This window comes from Anopheles marshallii, chromosome 2, assembly GCF_943734725.1.
Source record: "Anopheles marshallii chromosome 2, idAnoMarsDA_429_01, whole genome shotgun sequence".
NCBI classification, from domain to species: domain Eukaryota; kingdom Metazoa; phylum Arthropoda; class Insecta; order Diptera; family Culicidae; genus Anopheles; species Anopheles marshallii.
The window spans coordinates 15870371-15892591 of NC_071326.1; the positions used below are offsets into that span (position 1 = coordinate 15870371).

The 22221-nt window shown below is 46.0% G+C and overlaps 6 protein-coding genes across 6 annotated transcripts in view; 4 read left to right on the top strand and 2 right to left on the bottom strand.

Annotated features, from left to right (window-relative positions):
• Positions 1–606: 606 nt before the first annotated feature.
• Positions 607–2486, bottom strand: LOC128719094 (glutathione S-transferase D7). Its single transcript, XM_053812715.1, has 3 exons — positions 2287–2486; positions 1015–1156; positions 607–921 (listed from the first exon to the last, which is right to left on the bottom strand). The coding sequence occupies exons 1-3, from the start codon at positions 2484–2486 to the stop codon at positions 607–609; spliced, it is 657 nt and encodes a 218-aa protein (XP_053668690.1).
• Positions 2487–7596: 5110 nt separating this feature from the next.
• Positions 7597–9057, top strand: LOC128718955 (glutathione S-transferase 1). Its single transcript, XM_053812573.1, has 2 exons — positions 7597–7734; positions 8536–9057. The coding sequence occupies exons 1-2, from the start codon at positions 7600–7602 to the stop codon at positions 9055–9057; spliced, it is 657 nt and encodes a 218-aa protein (XP_053668548.1). The 5' UTR covers positions 7597–7599.
• A 133-nt stretch (positions 9058–9190) lies between these two features.
• Positions 9191–10646, top strand: LOC128716107 (glutathione S-transferase 1-like). Its single transcript, XM_053811030.1, has 3 exons — positions 9191–9223; positions 9432–9830; positions 10131–10646. Exons 1-3 carry the CDS (start codon positions 9191–9193, stop codon positions 10644–10646), a joined length of 948 nt encoding a protein of 315 aa, XP_053667005.1.
• Positions 10647–10673: 27 nt separating this feature from the next.
• Positions 10674–11275, top strand: LOC128716118 (glutathione S-transferase 1-like). The gene is made up of 2 exons (XM_053811042.1): positions 10674–10715; positions 10781–11275. Exons 1-2 carry the CDS (start codon positions 10674–10676, stop codon positions 11273–11275), a joined length of 537 nt encoding a protein of 178 aa, XP_053667017.1.
• Positions 11276–12949: 1674 nt separating this feature from the next.
• On the top strand, positions 12950–13579 carry LOC128719711 (glutathione S-transferase 2-like). Its single transcript, XM_053813340.1, has one exon. It carries the CDS (start codon positions 12950–12952, stop codon positions 13577–13579), a length of 630 nt encoding a protein of 209 aa, XP_053669315.1.
• Positions 13580–13887: 308 nt separating this feature from the next.
• LOC128718872 (cadherin-89D) overlaps positions 13888–22221 on the bottom strand; it is a 29076-nt gene continuing 20742 nt past the window's right edge. Inside the window, exons 2-11 of the mRNA XM_053812487.1 lie at positions 20844–21160; positions 20206–20652; positions 19864–20117; positions 19540–19672; positions 15699–19472; positions 15238–15608; positions 15107–15175; positions 14837–15043; positions 14023–14313; positions 13888–13942 (exon numbers count right to left, since the gene is read on the bottom strand). Coding sequence (XP_053668462.1) covers positions 13888–13942; positions 14023–14313; positions 14837–15043; positions 15107–15175; positions 15238–15608; positions 15699–19472; positions 19540–19672; positions 19864–20117; positions 20206–20652; positions 20844–21160 — 5918 coding nt within the window. The remainder of the gene's footprint in view (positions 13943–14022; positions 14314–14836; positions 15044–15106; positions 15176–15237; positions 15609–15698; positions 19473–19539; positions 19673–19863; positions 20118–20205; positions 20653–20843; positions 21161–22221) is intronic.

Here is a 22221-nt window from a genome sequence, read left to right on the forward strand (position 1 = left end):
CTTCCTCGTCACCATTTCCTGTGTCCTGGTGCGTCAAGAGTGTCAAAAGCATAATCGAGGTGCAATATTGAGTGTGTTGACCGTAAACTTAGGTGTATAACCCACTCGGACGGGAAGCTGTGTGCTTTGACGACACCCGTTCCAGTCATTCATTTGGCATTCGACAGTCAAAGCTTCTCTACTACCTGTTTCGGTTTCATGCGCATTTGTATCATTCTGACCTGTGTCAATGCGATCGAAGTGGATTATCATGTAGGTTTGCTAGCTTGAAAGGATTTTTAAGACCCTTTTTGCATTCTGATTCCATTTTTTCTCTGATTTTGTTTTTGCTCTAAGAAAAGTTCGTGATGATTACAGTGCCTCAAAGTTCCATTAGATTATTTTTCTTGTAAATTTCTTCGATGGGCAAGCATCACTTTAGCAGAGAATTTTTAACCATTGGTTTGATATGATTTATTTAACAAAATATAGCTTTCGTCAACAAATTGCCTACAAACTAGCGTCGAATGACGGTTTAGTAATGATTTTCCCGAGCGCAATGCTTCTTTGCTTATAGAAAAATTGTTTTTTTTTTTCAAAATTGGCTACCGATGTACAACCATTCCACTACTGCTTCAGCTTTGATCGAAACAGTCCCGCTAACGTTTCGGCACCGGTTTCGTTGATCTCGTTATAACCGTGGCCCTGCAGCTCATCCTTACACTTCTGCAGCCAGGCACGGACACGCGGATAGGGATGGAGATCGAACTGGAATGCTTCTATTTGCGACACCGTCACGCACAGCGCGATGTCCGCTATCGTGAAATGGTTAGCCGCCGACCATTGGTACTGTTTCAGCATTGCCTCGAACCAACCGAGCGCTTCCGCTAATTTTGCCTTCTTCGTTTGGTCTAGATGTGCACCGAGCTGGATGGTTGGAAACTGGTTGGGTGGGAAAAGGGAGCAATGCAAACACCCGGTAGAATAAATGTTAGTCTAACATATCAAACGATTGGATTGGCCGTGCATACTTACATAGTAATCGACGACCCGTTGGTAGAGTGTGCCGAGATCGAAATGCAACCGCTGATCGACGATGGCACGGGAGCGGAAATCCTTCGGGTAGAGATTCTCGTCCTTACCGTAAGCTGACACCAAGTACGATAAAATAACTCGACTGGAAAGAATGTTGAAAAAAAAGCAGTGAGCTTTGCATCCGCAAAACGAGAATATAATATTGAGATAATTTCCTTTTAACACAATTTCGTCTTCAAGTAATGCTATTTTTCCAAGGTTGATTTACATAATGCTGTATGTACTAGAATTTTTAAGACCTCAATTCTTGAAGACTTATTTTCCATTAAAATGCAAGTTCGAAAAATCAATTCAGAAGTTATAAGTTTAAAAAAAATGAATGAACTACAATCAACATTTTCATCGCCGCTTTTCGTATCATTATTTCACTAGTGACCTTAAGTATGCTTTATCTTAAAGCACTCGTAAAACTATTGTACGTTTTCCTTCACTCCTGAAGGTAGTCAACTATATTATGATGCATTTTTCAACGGGGAAAACAATAAGGTCAACTAATCACAACGATGAGTCCCAACACTCTGGTATGAATGTTGGTCTTCAAATAGTCTTCAACACGCACGCAGGAATCATTCTTCATTCAATGTCACGCTTGACATTTTCAACTGTTCGATAATGCATTAAAATTACTTCTCTGTCCATCTACAACGACACTACTTCTACTTCGAAAGAGTAGTCCGAGGGTGGTAAAAAAAAAACACACAATCACCCAACTAATGCCTACACTTCGTCTTCATTGTGTTGCCCACCGGGAACGCTAAGGATAGCGAACGGACATTCCATTAATAATCATTTACAGTAGGATCTTGGAATTCAAAGGCCCCCCGCGAATGGGACTTTTCCGAAAATTGTACCATTGTGATTTTCATCGATGTGTCGTGTTTCCCACGCTTGCCACGCTCTTTTTTGCGACCTCGCATCACGTGCACGGCCCGAAATAGATCAAACCGCGGAGGTGAAAATCCAATAAATACACGCACTGGACGGAAAATGGAAGAACTCCGAAAAAATACACGCACAAACACATTCACGCTACGGCAGCAGCAATCGAAAATGATAAGAAAAACACATCACGCACTGGCACTTGGATGGGGTGCAAGGTTTTACGTTTAGGCACGCCCGAGTATCGAGTGCTTCGAGTGCTCCAGCAAAACGAGAAACTCGAAGGGACTGGGAGGCGGTGGGAAAATCGATACACACGCTAGTATTGCTTACCTTTCCCACAGTACCAGCCCGTGATCGTCCAGCGTCGGTATGCAGTGCTGGGGGTTGAGTTCCACAAAGTCTGGCCTTAGCTGTTCGCCCTCCATGACGTTGAGGGCCTTCAGTTCCAGCTCGACACCGATCATTTTGGCCAGCAGTAGCACCGATCGGCAGGGAGGCGATGGTGGCAGATAGTACAGCACCGGTGTCATTGGACCGCGCCTGCAACAGATGCGATCGAGAGGCGGTATCAACAACGTATCCGTGCTAATTACACTTCATATTCCTGCGTTAGCTTAGACATCGTGCCGGTTAAATCTGGAACACCTCTTCAAACACATTACGAGGGCACAGGATAGGACAAGGGAAGGGGAACGATCAAGCAAGGCAAGGATTAAATTAACGACCAGAACAATAGCAACGACAGTGCGGAAAGCACCAACGAGGACACGCACACGTTATGCTGCACGCACCGGGCTAATCACCCAATTAACGTTTCCGATTACCGCTTCCGGCACACTTACTTGACAAATTTGGATTGGATCACGGCAACACTTTCGATGCAGTTACCCAGCTTGACGGTGGTGGTGGTTTTCTCGTTTCAACGGTTACAACAACCCAGCTGCGGTGACCATCCAGAGCAACGTGGTCGAGCAACTCCGGTGCGAGGTCTTGTGCACCTATCGCCTATCGGCACTCCAGCCACCAAACGTTACGCATCGAACGTGACAACCCCAAGCCAGCACCTTAGTGTGTCCGCGTGAACCGTACACCGAGAAGCCGAACAAATACCAGCCCGAAATGATGCCCCGGTGGCCTTGCCTTCGCAAAGATTCCCAGGATATTTTAGCAAACCTAGCCCTAGCCGGTCAACTCTGTCACCCACCGTTTCGGGAGCCGTTTTGCTTGAGCTGTTGCTAAAATGTAGCACTATCCGCCTGGGACCGTACTGCTGCGCGTAATGGCTTTGTCGATAGGCATGGAAGGATGGTATTACCGCCCCGGTTTGAAGGTCCAGCAGGAACGCACGATGTGTCGCTGTGTCACTGCAGAGTCGTTGGCCCTTCGGATTGCTTCCGCAAATAACTCTGTCGGCTAGGCGGATCCACCTGGCACCGCGTAACAACACTCACCGGACGATAGAACGGAACTGAACCAACGGTGAAACGTGGACACGTTAGACTTTAGCGCATCTTTTCCAGTCCACCGTTACGACGCGATTGCAGCAAACAAACACCGTTCCCGGGTATTGTTGGAACCGAAGCACAGGAATCGGGTTGTGCACGTGCATGCAATGTGTGTTACGGTGGTAGCCCGCATTTGTCGATACCGACCCATTCCTTCCCCAGCCCGAATGGGGCTGAATAGGTCGAGCCCTTCGAGAAAATCAGTGCCACCGGCGTGGTGGCAGCAGAGGTGGGACCTGTTACTATGGTACGGTGTTTTGTTATGGTACCTCAAGGTTCGGAATCCGTTGCCTAGGCGAGTGGGTAGCAAACTACGTTTGCAAACCGTTCGTCATCGTGCGAACTTGACGGCTAGAACGTATGATTTCCGCGTGTCGTCACTAGTTTGGGAGCTACGGTGCGGCGTACATTGCACAGGGTTTGGTCGAGTGCATCGAATTGTATCTACTCAAACGAGTCCTCAGCTATATATATTGTGTTCGTTACTCAATTATATTTAACTCAGTACATCGTTCGATATTGCTAGAACAAATAACTGAAATTCATTGGGAAGCCAAAAGCAAATAGCACAATTCAAACAGTTGAAATGGACGAAATATTGATTGATTACATATTTTTCGTAATAGTGCGCTAATTTGAATTGTTCAGAAAAAGCACATTGTAAACAATAAGTGTATGTCGATTTACACAACTAAAATACATCAGTCAACCACTGTCCTTCATTACGTCACTAAAGTTTCCCGTCCTTTCTGCACATTGTAGTACAAGTGCAAAATTGCGATAATTATACTGCTGCTCATACATAGTACAATCTCGTGCAACCCCTGGCATCATGCTAGGTGTTTTGTATGGGTTTTGTTTCGGAAATTGAAGCTTATCGCCCATTGGCCGACCCATAATTACTTGTGGTGCAGGAATGCTGCACTCATTCTACACGTGCTGCGTGCACTTGTAACGGTGAGCGCTAGAAATGGTCGTTATGGAATAAATGATGAAGCCAATAGAATTTTCGATAATGTTGCTATTTTTGTTTTGAATGCAGTACGCTTCGTCATCATGGGGTGATGCAGCAGAACTGGGAGTAAAACAAGTTTGATCGTGTTAATGGAGCAACGTATTAATTGTATGCGATCGTACGGTTGAAGAGTTAGCAGTAGAATGGATAATGATGATACTTGTTTTCTTGGCGCTCTATGAAAGAGTTTAACAACTCAGCACCATGATGAATGAAGCTTTTTCATGCCTTTATTTATTTAGGTATTCGTTTAGAGATTTTTACCATATGCATAAGACAACTTAATTATGTGAAATCAAAACAGTAATAACATTCAAAATTCTAAAATATAGTTAAACAAGTTTTTTTTTTGTACTTAAAAGATGGTTAAATATTGCACATAGTTCCAGAATTTCTTCAACAAAAATGGGAACGATAGTGAAGTTGAATAAAATTAAATTAAATTAAAGAAACTCCTTTCGTTAGTGATGAAGACAATTTTAGGAGTTTTTAAATTATTTCACTTTTTTATTTTACAAAATATTATGAAAAATTGATAGGCTAATATTACTAAATCCTCAATGTACACTTCCGTTTGATATACCCTTCATCACTTGTGTTGCAATAGCCGAAGCTTTGCTCTAACTATTGCGTGACTTTTACACCACACCGTACACGAGACGATGGAACGGTGCAATTAGTGTAACGTATTTTTGTTTGTTTCGTGCTCTAGTTCACACCGTTAGGAACTTTCCATTTTACTTCCCTTTTCGGGTGACTACATAAGGTCAGGTGTGCAAGTTTCCCGCCAGCAGTCGGTCAAGATCCTTGTGCATTATTTAACAAATCATGAACTTTTTCCGTTGAAGAACTCCAAAACGACCATTTTGCTACTTACTTTTCATGTCTGAAGTGGATGCTTGTTGAAATTAATTTTGAACTGTGCTATTGAGAAGGAGAAAAAATAGTAGAAATATTTTTAATTTTAGCCAGTTGAATTGAAATAGAAGTTGAATATTAGTTTGTCTTATTACTTTAAAAACTGAATGACGTTATGTTTTGATTTAACTGTAAGATAAATTGTTAACTGTTTATTTTTCATAAATAGTAGTCAATTAAATGAAGATATCTTGTTGATTAAATAAAATCGAAATGAAAACAATGTCCTTCATATTCAGTTCAAGCGAAACCAAACGCTGATGCGAGTAGTGACATCTGTGGAGCACTAGCGGTACTTCTTTGTACGGTATTTCTTTGTAAATCAAATCAATGTGCAATGTTCTCAACAACGCATCAGCAAAAAGCTCACTAGTTTAAATGTTATTACACTTACATTTGTTTAATTTTAAGTGGAAGCAATTAAATTGTAATTAAAATTTTAAGATAATCTTTTGAATGGAACTCTAAACACTTGGTTGGATTTAAATTGTTTCGTTTAAATTGCAATTCGTTTTAAAATGTTATATTCTGCTCTTTTTCTATTAGGTTATTAGTAATTGTTCAGATAAACGAGAATGGCGGTTTGTACCTTGCTTTTATTTTCCTTACATCTTTGTCAAAATATGAGTCTATCACCAACACCTGCAGCGGTTAGCAAACAGTCAGCATCCGCCGGGCCTAAACGATGAGCTAACATGCCGGCAATGACTTTCAGTTTTTCGTCCGCACTATACATGTCGAGGTCGGTTGTAGTTCTTACCATAATGAGGATAGTTTCGAGAAAAAGAGAGAGAGAGCGACCTCCAAACTGCCAGTCTCCCTTGACAGTGAGAAGATGCGTTGTTTGGTGGAGATCCGGCGTGTCGTTTGAATCATTCACCCGAAACGACAAAGTCATCGTCCCCCACGCTGTTTCATGCGCGCAACTAAACGCATCGGTAGACGCACAAACAACAAGATAGAAGCAATCGATCCCCACCAAAAAAATGAAACATTTCTGGATGCTTCGCGAGTTGAATATAATCATCGAACCTACACATGCTCACGCCGTTATATCACCGTGTGTGGATGTCTATAGCAATGTAATTTCGGGTGTAGCATTAACACGGTCGGTGTAGGTATGCGTGGCGAATTTTATAACATTGGAAACAGCAGCGTTACCAACAGGCAGATTGCAATTGCACAGTTCACTGCACTGCACCCTCAAGTGGCTATTTTCCTGCTGGTTGTTTGGTCTTTTGCTACGAACGAAGCACATATTTGCTGTGGAACAATATTTGAAAGCCATTTTGACCTGGTCATTGGGTGAGATGAGTGGTCCACTTCTCACAGTCTATGCATGCGAAACCGGCCGGCAAATGTTTGAGTGTGTTGAGTAACGCGGCGCGATGCTGTCGATGCGTGGGTATGCTCCACAGACACGACCAAACATGGAAGCGAACGCCTCACTATGGTGTATTTTTATGCTGAAATTGTATAAAGAATAAAATTTTATTTGAATCATTGAATAAATGTGCTTAAATGTTCACTAATTCACACATCGTTCATCAACTGTTTACAAACCAAATTACGGATAAATGAATAATTTAGTTCATTAAACAATTTAAATAAAATAAGCATAATAATACATTCGTCCATTTTTGGGTTTGTGGTCGCATTTGACTAACGGTCACTAAATTATCAAATTTGAATTTTTGTACCAAAACTCCACTGTCGGGTCTTAATGTTTCTGACCAAAGTGACTTCACCGTGCGAAACCGTTGTGCTCCATCTCGGTTTGCGTGTGCTCGCAGCAGGCGTCGGTCGTTTATATCTTGCCCGGCACGCCATCAGATCGCGTATTACAGTCGAAGTCTTCGCTGGTTGAGGATCATCGTCGCAGTAACCGTGTGGTGTCCCCCGTTTTATTTGTCAGTGCTTGCTTAGTGTTCCTTTTTTTGTGTGGTGAGTGTGTTTCCGAGTTAGTTTTACTGTGTAGGAAAGAGAATGGGGAATAAATCTCTATCAATTCACCGTAGCACATTCCCGAGTTTGTGTGTGCGATGGAATGTTTCGCTGGATGACGCGAGTGCTAACTGTACAAAATTATATGCGTTTTTATCATGGCTGTCGCGTTTTATCTGTGATTTGCATGGCTGGGTGCGAAATAGTAATTTTTACCCATTCGAATCGTCCCCAGAATCTCCAACTCATTACCTCATCGCCATGGATTTCTACTACCTTCCCGGATCTGCACCGTGCCGTGCCGTGCAAATGACGGCTGCCGCCGTTGGCGTCGAGCTGAACTTGAAGCTTACCAACCTGATGGCTGGTGAGCACATGAAGCCGGAATTTCTAAAGGTAAGTCCCAAATAGTTTTCGGGGCTCAACTTTAAATTCGAACGGCCATCACGGTTGTGTTGTCTGCATGTCTTTTCAACTGTGTGTAGCTCTGTCTGCGTGTGCCTGTGTGTATTTACTACGATATAACACCAAAAGTGTGTCATTACAGGAATACAATCGATATCATTTCCATTTTCACCCAATTTTTGACTTTCGTTGCGTGCTTCGTCGCCAGCGCGATTAAGAAGTTTATCACAGAAAAAAATCATTCGTGATCGTAAAACGGAATGGCCGTTAGTGACGCCGACAATAGAAGGTTCATTTTTCTGTACGGCTGTTACCATGCCAACCAGAGGTGTAACAAAGTATCGCCATTTTGGTTTGTTGAAACCGTTTCCCACCCCGATTCAATCAATCGCAACTTCATCCGCCATTTGTGCTTGTATGGAGATGGAGGAGAGTCTCATTTTCAAACGAATACTTGCGAAAACCTAATGCAAATGCATGCCGCCCCACAGGAAATGATGGAGTTCTCCGCTCCTGCTTTGTGACCATTCATTCGCGTAGCTGTAGCTTCGTTCAGATTAGCAACGAACAGCGATTTTTTTTCATATCTTTCCGTCATCCACCACCAAAAGTGGGAAGCAATCAACGTTCATTGAAAATGAAATCGAAACGGGAATTCGCTCACAAGCATTCATTCGACCAAAGGGAATTAATGCTTCTCCGCTCATGTTAACCGTTGTATGCTGCTTAACGAACTGTGCGCTTGCCCTTCTACCCCATTCCAACATTTTCCAATAAAAAAAAACAACTAAGCTGAACCCGCAACACTGCATTCCGACGCTGGTCGATGAGGACGGGTTCGTGCTGTGGGAGTCGCGTGCAATCCAGATCTATCTCGTCGAGAAGTACTGCGCCCACGATGAGACACTCGCCGAGCGTCTATATCCACAAGATCCGCGTCGTCGCGCCGTGGTACATCAGCGGTTGTTCTTCGACGTGGCCGTACTGTATCAGCGGTTCGCCGAGTACTACTACCCGCAGATCTTCGGCAAGAAGGTGGCTGGCGATCCGGACCGGTTGCGGTCGATGGAGCAGGCACTCGAATTTCTCAACACCTTCCTGGAGGGTGAACGGTTTGTTGCGGGCGGGGACGATCCAACGATTGCGGATTTTAGCATTTTGGCCTCGATCGCAACGTTCGAGGCCGCTGGCTATGACTTGCATCGGTACGAAAACATTCACCGATGGTACGAACGCACCAGTGAAATAGTCCCGGCTGCTGATAAGAATTTGGAGGGAGCCAAAATATTTGGGCGTTACTTCACGGACAAATGAACGGGCCCCTAGTGGCGATTTGCTGGCAGAGAATGCAGCATCCTGATATCGGTGCTTGCTTATGCTACACAAAGCCGCATCATTTCTTATCATGTTTATTACTAGAATGCTATTTTACCAATTGAATGACATAATGAAGATTATTCTTATCTCCAGCTTCCGCTTAGTCTACATGAAGCAATAGCCCAATTTCAAATATGTTAAAGCGTGCATTGAACTGCTACGTCGTTTGTTTTTGTTTTGTCTATGTGTGTTGTGTAATTCCCTCGAATAGATGACTAAAGCACCTACGAATGCCTTGTTTTTATTTTTCCCTTGATTTCTGTTGATTTTGTTGCATCCCTTCCCAATTCCCGGACCGTACCTAACCTTAGATTAACCCACAACACTGCATCCCAACGCTGGTCGACAATGGATTCGCTCTGTGGGAATCGCGCGCCATCTGTGCCTATTTGGCGGAGAAATACGGCAAGGACGACAAGTTGTACCCGAAGGATCCGCAGAAGCGTGCCGTCGTTAACCAGCGACTGTACTTCGATATGGGTACCCTGTACCAGCGGTTTGCTGATTACTACTATCCACAAATCTTCGCTAAGCAGCCGGCAAACGCAGAAAACGAGCAAAAGATGAAAGATGCGGTCAGTTTTCTAAACACCTTCCTCGGCGGGCATAAGTACGTTGCGGGCGATAGTCTGACGATCGCTGATCTTACCGTGCTGGCTACGATTTCGACGTATGACGTCGCCGGTTTCGACTTATCCAAGTACCCGCACGTAGCTGCATGGTACGAAAACATCCGCAAAGAAGCACCTGGCGCGGCGATCAATCAAGCCGGAATTGAGGAGTTTAAGAAGTACTTTGAAAAGTAAACCCAACCATTTTAGTTGGCGATGTTTTCGCGTGCAATAACAATAAAAAGTCCAACACTGTTGATTTTTCTTCTTGTTGAATACGTTTGTTTAATTTTGCATGTAGTTTCTTGCGATGGTTTGCCTCTTGGGTTCCTTTTTTTGTGCCTTTTTTTGATAAACGTTTCCATCCTCTGCATTTCGGTGTAACGAACACGCTCGTAGCTAAATCCCCAACACTGCGTGCCGACACTGGTGGACAACGGATTCGCTTTGTGGGAGTCGCGAGCGATCATGTGCTATCTGGTGGAGAAATATGGTAAACCGGCGCAAATCGAATCTTTATATCCAACCGATCCTCAGCGGAGAGCCACCGTACATCAACGATTATACTTCGACATGGGAACTCTCTATCAGCGCTTCGGTGACTATTACTATCCACAGATCTTCGAAGGTGCTCCTGCGAACGAGCTGAATTACGTGAAAATTGGAGAAGCTCTAACGTTTCTTGACACACTTCTCGAGGGTGAACAATTTGTGGCGAAAGGAAATGCCATTTCGTTGGCGGATATTAGCGTCTACGCAACGCTTACCACGTTCGAAGTGGCAGGTTATGATTTCAGTACATATGGCAATGTACATAGATGGTACAAAAGTGTGGTCGATTGTATACCAGGCGCAGAGACAAATCGCAGCTGGGCTGAAGCAGCAAGACCATTTTTCGATAAGGTTAAACATTGAAGAATTTTGGGCAAACGACGTTAGGGGATGCAAATAAAGCGCACACAAGGGAAAAGACATGCTCGCCGTGTAACAAATATTTCACTCTGTTCTTGCTGATTAGACACACGTAATGCAATTTGATTCTGTTTTAGCTCAACCCACAACACTGCATTCCGACGCTGGTCGACAACGGTTTCTCGCTCTGGGAGTCGCGCGCCATCCAGATCTATCTGGTCGAAAAGTACGGCAAGGACGACAAGTTGTACCCGAAGGATCCTCAGAAGCGTGCCGTCGTTAACCAGCGGCTGTACTTCGATATGGGCACACTGTACCAGCGGTTCGCCGATTACTGGTACCCGCAGCTCTTCGCCAAGCAGCCCGCCAGCCCCGAGAAGGAGGAGAAAATGAAGGAAGCGGTCGGTTTCTTCAACACCTTCCTGGAGGGCCACGACTACGCAGCCGGAAACGATCTCACGGTTGCTGATCTGAGTCTGGCGGCATCGATCGCCACCTACGAGGTGGCTGGATTCGACTTCGCACCGTATCCGAACGTGGTTGCGTGGTTGGCCCGCTGTAAAGCAAACGCCCCCGGATACGATCTGAACCAGGCCGGTGCCGAAGATTTCAAGGCAAAATTCATGTCCTAAGCCCGGTGCTACCAACCTTTCTCCGGGGTTTTTGGGCCCATATTTAAGATAGGGAGGTAGGGCAATTCATTACAGAAATACAACACCCAATGCCTTACGAACACACACACACACACATTTGAGTTTTCTTTTACTCCGTTGCGAAACTGTTATTCATGTTGCGAGATAAACCAACGCTTGAGGCTGTCGGAGACGGGGTAAGAAATTGAACGGTGATCGGAATGCGGCTGTGGCACGCTAAGGGCAACCGATCTGTTCCATTCTCCTCACGCTCACAGGTCTAGGGCGACCACGCGGTAAAACTAATTGGAAACAACGCGCTAGTCGGTGCGCAATTCCGGTTTTGCTCTCGTTTTCTTCTCCATGGCCGTTTCAATGCCTCATTTTGCAGCCGCACTTATTCTCTTGTCCTTCGCGTGGTGGTTTTTACCGGTATGTTTCACCGGTGACTCAGTCAATCACTAAAGACGCTGTGAAGCGAAGATGGAAAAGATTGTCATTGCAATGCATAAGTATTACACAAGCCAACAAAAAAAGCCGGCCAAAGTTGTTATTATGTACGCAACGTGTGTCTACACATACTGAATAACACTGCTTTTATGCATATTTCATGCGACAGTTGCTAACTGACAACTGCATATTTATCAAAACAAAAGAGCATAACTGAAAAAAAAATTAATACGCTACACATATTACAACAATGAGCCTTTTTTCATTTCATAAACCAAGTATTTTTGGTAAACGTTTAACTCTGAAACGATCGTTAAAAAATACGAATGAAGGCAGAATTTCAAATTTGCATTTGAACGAAACGGTTGCTATAATGTATTCGTGGCTTAACGAAATAATTTAGGAACGTTAAACTCATTGTTTGAGTGGGAAATAGTTAATTTTTGTAGGTTAAAACGGCTGCTTTATTTCTTAAATATTCTTTTTCGTTCCATTCAAACTTTTGAACAGCGTATTCTATAGTTATTTTGCTGCTTTTGTTTTAAATCTCCTGGGGTCACGCCCGTTCAACGTATTATGGCTAACGTCACACACTCGGACGTTTGACGTCGTCGTATTATGGCAGCACGGATAATCGGATTACTGGACTTTCAGACGTTAGCTTTTCGTGTATGCCGTTTGAAATATCAGTTGGTTTACGTTTACTCCGCATTGCAAGAGCAAAAATTTTGATTAATGGTTAAATCTTGTAATATATAATATTTCTTAGCAAAAATTGAAGCATAAATAGTGTATTATTATAAATATTATAATTTTATAATTTTTCTGCATGTATGGAAAGAATTTGGAAGACATTTCTTTCTCTAAGTCTTTGAATATGAAAAGCGTGAGACATTGCATCTAATAATTCGTTTGCTGCTACTTAATAAGACAAATCTCAATAATGACATGTGAACATGAAACCCTCCACTGTCTTTCGTTTCGTGCAAGGTAATGGACCTTTCACCTCAATGATACTTGCATGCGCGATAAGACGGCCAGATGTTAAAACAATTAAAACAAAATAAACTTCGCATCTTCGAGCCCGACTAATTGTTTTATTTGTTTTTGGTATTGCGAATGCGATATGGCACACGCTGCTCAATACATCTATAAAAAGCATCTTCCACACCCGGCGCTAGCAGTCATTCTCGTTTATTCGGCACGCGCATCCTGCACATCGCAATGCTGGATTTCTACTATCTTCCAGGGTCAGCTCCGTGCCGGGCAGTACAAATGGTGGCACAGGCGGTTGATGTACAGCTAAATCTGCAATACCTCGATCTGATGGCGGGTGCCCATCGGTCAGCCAACTTTACTAAGCTAAACCCGCAGCAAACGATACCGACGCTCGTCGATGGTTCCCTGGTGTTGTGTGAGTCTCGTGCAGCCCTGATATATCTTTGCGAGCGTTACGCGAAGGAAGGTAACGACTGGTACCCGCAAGATATCATCCAACGCGCCACCATCAATCAGCGGCTGTTCTTCGATGCCTGTGTGCTGTATCCACGATTTACCGACTATTATCACCCGCAAGTGTTTGGAAATGCAGCACCGGATGCCAAGAAACGTGCTGCCTTTGAACGGTCCGTGGAACTGCTGGACCTCTTCCTGATGGAGCATGAATTCGTGGCAGGTTCGAAGATGAACATCGCAGATATAAGTATTTTCGCAACGCTGACTACGGCCTGTGTGTTGGGCTTCGATCTAAACCGATATGCTAATGTGGATAGATGGTACCTCACCATGATGGGCTCATGTCCAGGAGCGCAGGTGAACGTGACGGGAGCGAAGGAGTTTTTAAAGTACAAATAAAACGATAGTTTAAGATTCTTCTCGCACAGTGCGTCTTCTGGTCGGCGAGGTGATGGAAAATACGAGACAATGATTTAAAAAGTTAATGATGAAGCGTACGCCTTAAGTTTTATTTACACAGTCTCTTGCATCCTCAACAAGGCCAACGAGTGAACCAGCTGTTGAGTCGTTGTGGTGGTACAGCTCACTTAGCCTAGCTTAAAAACGAATCAACAATCGTACAATGGTGCCGCGCGCTAATTCTCTGGCTCACCCTTATGTCTAAACTGTACAGTGTAGTAGGTCCTCCCGGGAGGGTTCCCCGATTGTCATAGGCTCGTGTTGGACGTCAGTGAATCCTTTAGCGAGTCCTCGTAGCTATCGCTGCACGGGATGCAAAAAAAAAACAAGCTCACTTGGTAAACCGAATGTGCAGATCACGAACCGTTAGCGTACTGTTTTACCTATTGTTTCCCTCGTTGCTGTGCTCCGGGACCGCTTCGGTACTGATGTTGGTCACGAACTGTCGATGGAAGTTCGGATGGAAGATGGAGCTCTTCAGGTCGGATCGATTGATTACCGGCTGTATGTCGGCACTGGTAATGGGTCGCGTACTGCCGGTAGTGTTGTTATTACTGCCGAGCCCGATCCGCGACACCGTACTTCGCACACGCACGTCCTCCGCCGACGTATTGCTGCTGCCTCCTCCGCCCGCTCCACCACCGGCTCCGACACCGTTCGGTAGTGGTATTAGGCTGTTTTACGCGGCGGAAAGATGGTAACGGTGGGATCGAAAGCAACGGAAGGTCATTCGGATGGAGAGGGACACGAGTGGGGAAAGATTAGTTGCAACTTGCTGACACCGGTATTATTATCATCGTGTAAGTTCAAAACAAGCGTGCAGTATTTGCAAAACAAGAAAATAGACATTCGCGTCAACACTTTGCCTGGTGAGAGATTAGCATAGAAAGATTATTGCGTGTGTTTGAACCAAATCCCGGGGGGCCTCCCATATCACATGTTATAATTATGAATAAAGAGTATTATACGCGTAATAATCACGTTTTCAAGGTGAGTTAGTATTCTTGCACCAAACAAGGGTGGCGTACGATAAGGCGTATGTGTGTGTGTGTGAGATGGAGGTGCAGATCTTTTCAATATCTTGTATATCTGTTGATGAAATGATGTGATAAGTGAAAATTGATCGAAAAGTGCAAAATGAATGGAGGTGCAATGAGATGAGATGCTAATAGAGACACTCAGACTACCGACACTAACCGTCTATATCGCGCACATGCAATGCAGAGAGCTGTCGCAGTTCCGCCGGCAAATATCAATCCACCTATTACGACCGTTGCGAGCTCGATGCCTTTCATGCCGGCCGCATCGAAAGAGTGCGGCTCGATCGAATTGACCGCCAGCTCGGTAAGTTCGATGATGGGTAGGTTTGGTTTCAGATTGGACATGTCCAACCGGGAGAGTGACCTGCAAGATTGGAGAATGATCAGTAGCCGGCACAATTCGAGCATCTCACCTGTCTGTCACTACCTTTGAAGTTCGGTCATTTCCACAAGTCCGTTAGTCTTCCGATCGATGGCATAAAGGTAAAGATTCGTCCTGCAAACGCATAGAATGGTCAAACACGGTGCTGTAAAAAGGACTCACAAAAACTCTCTTACGCATCGTCCACTTTGCTGTTGGTTTCAAGTGCTCGTATCCGAATGTCGTAACCGGTGGCAGTGCTCAAACTTGACGAGATCATGCTCAGTTGCTTTTCGATGTCCACAGGCAGACCGGCCAAGATCAAGCACACCTCCTGATGTGCGTGCAGTACGTACACGAACACGTTCGCTATCGTCGACTTGCCATCGTCAGCACCCTCGCGGTCCGTTGCCTTTACATCAAACCCAAACACCTTCTCCTTGAACGTTGCCAGTGAGTTGAGCAATCGAATTTGTCCGGTAAGTGCATCAATTGCAAACAGACGTGCCGGTTCGTTCAGAAGCGAGTAGCGCACTTCTCCATTGCTTCCCGCATCGTCATCAGTGGCCTAGGAAGAAATAAAGTCATAAAGATCATTAACATCCGTCACTGGCATCCATCCATCTCTAGCAACCTAAACTTGGTGCGTGTACCATACCTCCACTTTCATGACCGCATATCCATAGTTGGCGGTGTCCGGCACGACTGATATTATAGGACCGTAGTTGTCCCGGAATACGGGTGCATTATCGTTTACGTCCACCACCTTGATCATAATCTCCACCTCGTTATCGTACAGCCGATTGCTCTTCCGCCTGACCGGATTCTCCAACGCGTACAGTACGCTGGGAATGTTGCGCGTCTCGCGCTTTATCCTCTGCACACGGATACGAACCTCGTACGAGTCACGCTCCTCCCGATCGAGTGATCGCAACAGCCACAGTGATCCGTTCCGTTCGTCGATGCGGAACTGTTCGTCAAACGTTTCGCGCACTATCTCCCACCGGAATGGATCGTTGGCGTAACGCTTCGAAAGCGTTACATTGAGCACAATTCGCGGTGCGGGGTCGTTCTCACGCAGCTCGATCTCGTAATATTTGTACGGAAACAGTGGTGGTTTATCTTCCACCGGTTGCTTCTGAAGTGCATTTCCCTGCAGATTTACGATCAGCAGTGCCATGCTGGAACGCGGTGGTGTACCAAAGTCTGATGCCACCACCGTCACGTTAAGGTGCTCGTATATTTTACTGTTTGTTTCTCCCGGTGCAAACTTTGAAGCTGTCGTCACTACGCCATCTTTTGGATCGATGCTTAACTGCAGCACATCGCTCTGACCGGTGAGCGAATAGATTACCAGTCCATTGCCATTCTCCCGAAAGTCACTGTCTCGCGCCATCACCTGCTTGACAAACGTTCCCACCTTCGCATTCACGTCCAGATACGCAACGTACACTGGCAAGCGTTTAATGTTGTTACGATCGCTTCGTAGATCGTCGTATGCCGTGAACTCGGGACTGTTATCATTGCGATCCATCACGATCACCTCGACGTCCACCATGGCCGAAAGTTTGAGATCGAAGTTGTTGTCCGAAGCAAGCACCCGAAACCGATAGGAAGCCACCATTTCGCGATCGATTTCTCCACTGACTCGTATCGTACCGTCCAGCGGTGCGATTGAGAACGGGATCTTCTGGTCGCCTTCGGTAATCAGCATGTACGTGACATTCCCATTCATGCCAGTGTCCTCATCGTTAGCACGCACCTGACCGATCTTCTTGCCCGTGATCGGGTACGATCCTTCGTCAACGTTGAATGTGTACCACTGTTTCTCAAACACGGGCGCATTATCATTGACATCGTACACTCGGAACTGTACCTGCAGCATGTCGGACAGTCCGCCCACATCCTTGGCGGTGATGTTTAGCTTCACATCGCTTTCCGGCTGTAAACGGTTGGCTACTCGCAATTCTCCATTGTTGCGGTCGATTTTGAAGTAGCTTACTCGCTCACCACTGTTAAGTTCCGTTTGGCCAACGACTTCGTAAAATACCTTTGAATTCTTCTCGAAATCATCGTCATTCGCCGTGAGTTTGAAGATCACTTTACCTATCTCGACATTTTCAGGCAGAGCGAACTTTAGCTGCGATTTCTTCGCAACGGCCCGCGTATTACGCCCTCGTTGGCGAACTTTCTGTTTGTACAGCTTGCGACGCATCGTTAGCTGTTCTCGGTCGGCTGTTCGGTTAGCCATCACCGATTGGCTGTCATAAAGCCTGGGCATGCCAACATAGGGTGCCGACTGGACCATTTCAAACAAGCTCTCCACTCCGTACGAAACGCGACTACTGATCTCCATGAGCCCTGCGTCCAGAAACTCCGGCAACACTTCCGTTTCGATCTCGTCCAAGTACATCAGCTCTAGATCGCTCGTATTTTCGATCATTTCGCAGCGACTTTTACGAAAGATGGCGATTCGTTCAAACACCGGCGCACAATCGTTTACGTCCAGTATGAGAATCTTCAACTCCACCTCGGACATCAAGTTGTCTCGGTCGGTGGCCATCATTTTCAGCGTGAGACTTTCTATCTCCTCACGGTCGAGCTTATTCGGGCCCATAAACAGGATGTTGTAGTGTGGTGTACTAGAGTTTCCGTACTCCAGCTGCTTGTTTGGACGATAGTCGGTACGTACTCTGGAATCACCTGGATCAATGTTCGCTATCTGAAGATTGCGGAAGATGTGTGCCACCGTCTTGTTGTAGTTCGACAGCGTTGAATTGGAGAACTGAGCAACGAAAGAGTTCGACTCGCCGGACAGTAGCAACTCGTACTCACTGTTTGGCCCGGCCGCATCCATGTCGGAGATGATGATCGGGTTGTTCAACACAATCTCCGTCCCAATCGGAGAGTTCTCCGCTATCACACCCAGGAAAAATGGTTGATTGAAGGTCGGTGGATTATCGTTTTCGTCCTCGACCACTATGAGCACCTGGTAGATACCGGCGAAGGTGCGTTGTTTGTAGAAATACTCGGCTATAATCGTCACTCGTATGACGTCCTGCTTCTCCCGATCTAGACCCTTGATCGTCATTAGTTTGCCATCGTTCGTGAGACGTACCGTATCCGCTACATCGTAGCTGTTGACCAGGGAATACTGTACACCGCTAGTGGGATTACGCGAATTTCTTGCCTTTCTTGTGCCATTTCCAGCTGAACTATATACGGCATCGAACGTCACGAGCGGGTACAAACGTATTAAATTCGACTGGCCTGCCACGTCACGGGTAAATCTGCGTGCGTAACGAGTTCGGTTTTTCCCGGCGTTCAGCTGAAACACTTGCCGATCGCCACGATTCTTATCACCCCGTACCGAGATCAATGGCGGTGGTCCCTTCTCGTCCGCATCACATTGCTCCTGGAAGTCTTGGAACTTTAGCTGTCCAATCATGGTGTTCGGTTTGTTCTCCTTCACACGGAACTCGATCGGGGTGGCGTTAGTGCCGCGCAGCAGCATGAAGTTGTGCTTTATCACGTGTATCGTAACGTTTGTCACGATGATCTTCTCCAGACTGTTGTACGCTTCGGGCGTAAGCTGCTCCACGTTCTTACCAGCAGAATCGGGCAGATAGGACACAACCGTTTCAAACTCGTAACATCGTCGATCAAATTTCTCCATCGATTCGATCACTGTCACAATGCCGGAACGCTCCTCGATCGCGAACGGTACACCTTCCGGGTAGGAGTGTAGCAGGTCGAAAAATATCTCCTCGTCCGAAACCATGTCGAAGGTGGTTCTAATTTGACCGACGGACGATCCGATGGCCGCGTCGGCTCCAACCCAAAATTCATACGGTGCTCCGATAAACTCGATATCTTCGATTGACTGGCATACGATATCGATCGTGACTAGCGCTACGTTGAAGCGAGACTCCGAGGGATTCTGAGGCTGATCTCGTGCTTCAACGAAGAATGCAATTTTGCCATATGTAAGCTGTTCCGACACGCGAATGTCGCCCGTGTCTGGATCGAGCTGAAACGGAATGGCAAGATTCGGACGGACATTTTTGATGTTGTACTGCACCTTGCCGTTGCCCAGGTCGTCCGGATCGAGTGCTCTGATTCGGCCAACCTTTGATCCGATCGTAGCATTGCAGTGTGACTTGAACTCGTACAGTGTACCCTGCTCGAACTCCGGCGTATTGTCGTTAGTGTCGAGCAGTGTGATCTCCACCTGTACCTTGCCATAGTTCCGGCTGTGATCGTACTGCTCAATCCTCTCCACAGCGTGTACGTTCATTTTCAGCGAACTGCGCTGCTCCTTATCGAGGAAGGTTTCGTCCCGAACCACGATCCATCCCGAACCGTGGTCGATCATGAAGGCACCCTTAGGTTCTTCGTCCATAAGATAGTAGTAGAACTCAGCATTCTCCCCCTGGAAGAGCAGCATGTCTTTGGTCAAACATCAAACCTTCTGGAATCTTCAACCCTGCTCAACGTACCTGATCTCGATCGATAGCATTCACCTGCAGTATACTGAATCCTTTCGGCAGGTTCTCGATGATAGAGATGTTGTACAGATCGACCTCAAACTCGGGCACATTATCATTCAAGTCGATCACCTCGACCTCCACACTGTCGTCGTCCCAGCAAGCCAAAAAGTATGCAATGGGAAGCAAGATAAAGAATTAGAAACTTTTCTCACCCTTTACACTGTGATGTGATGGTAGGATGTATGATGCATAGGGCCATGATAATAATTTCCTTGCCTATTGTTGCCAACGAAAGTGAAATTAAGCCCTAGCTTCCCACCACGTGCTGCTTACCGCGCAAAAGCACTCTTAGTCGGGTCGTTGATCTGCTGTGCCTCAATCTGCAGCGCAAACGTATTGTCCGGCAGGCTTTCGCTGTCCAGGTCGATCTCTTTCTGTAGAAACAGCACGCCCGTTTCCGGCGATATCCAAAACAGTTGACGCTCGTTACCGGCCACTATGCCGTAAACGAGCGTTTCGTTCAACGAGTCCTGATCGAACGCCATGATCGGTGGCTCAATGTACAGTGGTATGTGGATCGGTTTGCCCTGCGAAGTAAACACGGGTGGGAAAAACGAACGTTTACAACTTACTCCGAACCACTTTTCGTCCCAACGTTCGTTAACTGCTGCTTACCGTCAGCGGAAAGGACTCCTTGATGCGTGTCCGGTACTGGGCCCGGGTAAAGATCGGTGGCAGATCGTCCACATCGCGCAGGTTCACCCGGATGGTGGCGTTGGCGGTGCGGGGCGGATTGCCCCGATCGCTCGCCACGATCTGCACGCTCATCGAGCGCCAGCCGGCATCGTAGTCGAGCGGGCGCTGCAGCACCAACGATGGCCGCTGGGAACCTTCCAGGCGAAACGGAAAGTCGCCGCTCTTCATGTGCTTTGCCGCTAGCGCGTACTCGAGGTCGGAATTCGGCGTGTTTGGCTTATCACGATCAATTGCCTTAATTCTATTAAACACCACCGTCTCAATTGGCGTTGATTCGTCGAGCGTTACCACGTACGGTAGATTGATAAATTCGGGATCATTATCGTTAATATCTTCAATGTAAACAGTAATTGTAAAAAATGATGACTGCTGCCGTTGGTGTGTGCGTGTCGCGTTTTGTATGCCGTTCCGGTCGAGAGGTTTGCGGGTTTGCGTTTCGTGTTGTCGCCGACGAGCAAACCGTGCCATAGAGTGGGAGGGAACAAAAAAATAATCCATCGTTAGAACAAGGGAATTGAGAGCCTGGAAGAAGGGTGTGTGCCTGTAACGATTCTTACATTGTCCTGTTTGGCGTTGGTCGCTGACGTTCCACTGCAGAACACGCTAAACTTCAGGATACTCTGCGGATCGTCCGAATCGACTAGACCGTCCAGGCTACGGTTGAGGATGACGCTTACGACCGTGCTGTTGATTTCCTTCAGCTTGAAGTACTCGTAATCGCTCGAGTTCTCCGTGCGTGGTATCAGGATGGAATTGCGTGGATACGCGTACAGAGAGACGATCTCGCCACCAACTGGAAAGTCTTCCTTCAACCGCAGGAACTGCACACCATCCGATTTGGTGCGAAGATTACTTTTGGAGTACAGTTTACACGCTGTAAGCAACAGAGAAGCATCAATTTAGCGCACTCAAATCAATTATTATGTTTTGCTTGTTTTATGCTCTAGCGTTTAAGAATTCGTCGAACAACTATAGCCAATCACCCAAAAAAAGTAGATGAACCGGTTCTTCCCGGGGGCCCATGTTGTGGTTTAACGGTCAACACCGCGATGATGTGAAAGGGTCCATACAGGAGGGTGAAATATGTTAATTTAAATGGCGTGCTAGTGGATGTAGCTCCGTTTCCCGCCGAAATGATTCGACGATTTGGAGCCGATTGAACCCTGTCCAGTTTTCGGTAGTTCGCTTTCGTTGCCTAATCACGAGATATGTCTCGATCGAGTTGTATACGTTTTATGGCAACTATGGCTCATTCTCAACCTGTTGCTCCGAATGGTCGCCCCATTAGAAAACGACAAATCGATGCCTCAATTCAAGCGGAATGTTTCTCGATCTGGTTGTTCGTTCTCACACATGTTTTGTATCGTTACCGTGTGGGCATAAATTAATATTAATTAAGTCGAAACCATTCATCAACTTCGACGTCAGCTTCACATCCGAACCGACTGATCGGCTGTTGAGTGGAGTGATAAAATAAGAGGAACAAAAAGCAACATCGAAATGGTTCGATACTTTTATTCGCTTGGTTGTCATTAGCATTATTGAACAGTTTTTCTAACGACTAAATAGCTTTTTTGCTGTCCCACTCTCGGCTGACTGAGAACATGCTCCAGCAAATGGGCATTTATGGGCGCCTGCCATTGCATCGACAGCGACATTGTCGCGATCGCAACTTAACGAACGATGTGGTTAGAGTTTTGTCCGCACATAAAAAAACCCAGCCGCTGTTCAGTGTGGAGGAATGAAAAAAAAAAAAACCAAAAGTGAAACAATGCGCAACACTCGCTGTTAGGAGAATAAACGCAAACTATCGCTCCACCTGCTCGACACCATCGTCACTTTCTAAGTCAAACAATTGTTGCACACAAAACGACCGACCAAACCCAAGCATCCCCGTTTGCCTTGCCGGCCATTCTTTGGGCGCTGGGAAACATA

What these genes read in the sequence shown, in the direction of transcription:
- LOC128719094 (XM_053812715.1), bottom strand. Translation starts at nt 2,486, where the DNA reads ATGACACCGGTGCTGTACTATCTGCCACCATCGCCTCCCTGCCGATCG. An exon ending in GGGCTGGTACTGTGGGAAAG is followed by an intron (nt 1,157 to 2,286) that starts GTAAGCAATACT and finishes CATTCTTTCCAG; the next exon opens with TCGAGTTATTTTATCGTACT. An exon ending in AACGGGTCGTCGATTACTAT is followed by an intron (nt 922 to 1,014) that starts GTAAGTATGCAC and finishes CCACCCAACCAG; the next exon opens with TTTCCAACCATCCAGCTCGG.
- LOC128718955 (XM_053812573.1), top strand. Translation starts at nt 7,600, where the DNA reads ATGGATTTCTACTACCTTCCCGGATCTGCACCGTGCCGTGCCGTGCAA. An exon ending in TGAAGCCGGAATTTCTAAAG is followed by an intron (nt 7,735 to 8,535) that starts GTAAGTCCCAAA and finishes AAAACAACTAAG; the next exon opens with CTGAACCCGCAACACTGCAT.
- LOC128716107 (XM_053811030.1), top strand. Translation starts at nt 9,191, where the DNA reads ATGAAGATTATTCTTATCTCCAGCTTCCGCTTA. An exon ending in TTATCTCCAGCTTCCGCTTA is followed by an intron (nt 9,224 to 9,431) that starts GTCTACATGAAG and finishes ACCTAACCTTAG; the next exon opens with ATTAACCCACAACACTGCAT. An exon ending in ACTTATCCAAGTACCCGCAC is followed by an intron (nt 9,831 to 10,130) that starts GTAGCTGCATGG and finishes ACACGCTCGTAG; the next exon opens with CTAAATCCCCAACACTGCGT.
- LOC128716118 (XM_053811042.1), top strand. Translation starts at nt 10,674, where the DNA reads ATGCAAATAAAGCGCACACAAGGGAAAAGACATGCTCGCCGT. An exon ending in GGAAAAGACATGCTCGCCGT is followed by an intron (nt 10,716 to 10,780) that starts GTAACAAATATT and finishes ATTCTGTTTTAG; the next exon opens with CTCAACCCACAACACTGCAT.
- LOC128719711 (XM_053813340.1), top strand. Translation starts at nt 12,950, where the DNA reads ATGCTGGATTTCTACTATCTTCCAGGGTCAGCTCCGTGCCGGGCAGTA.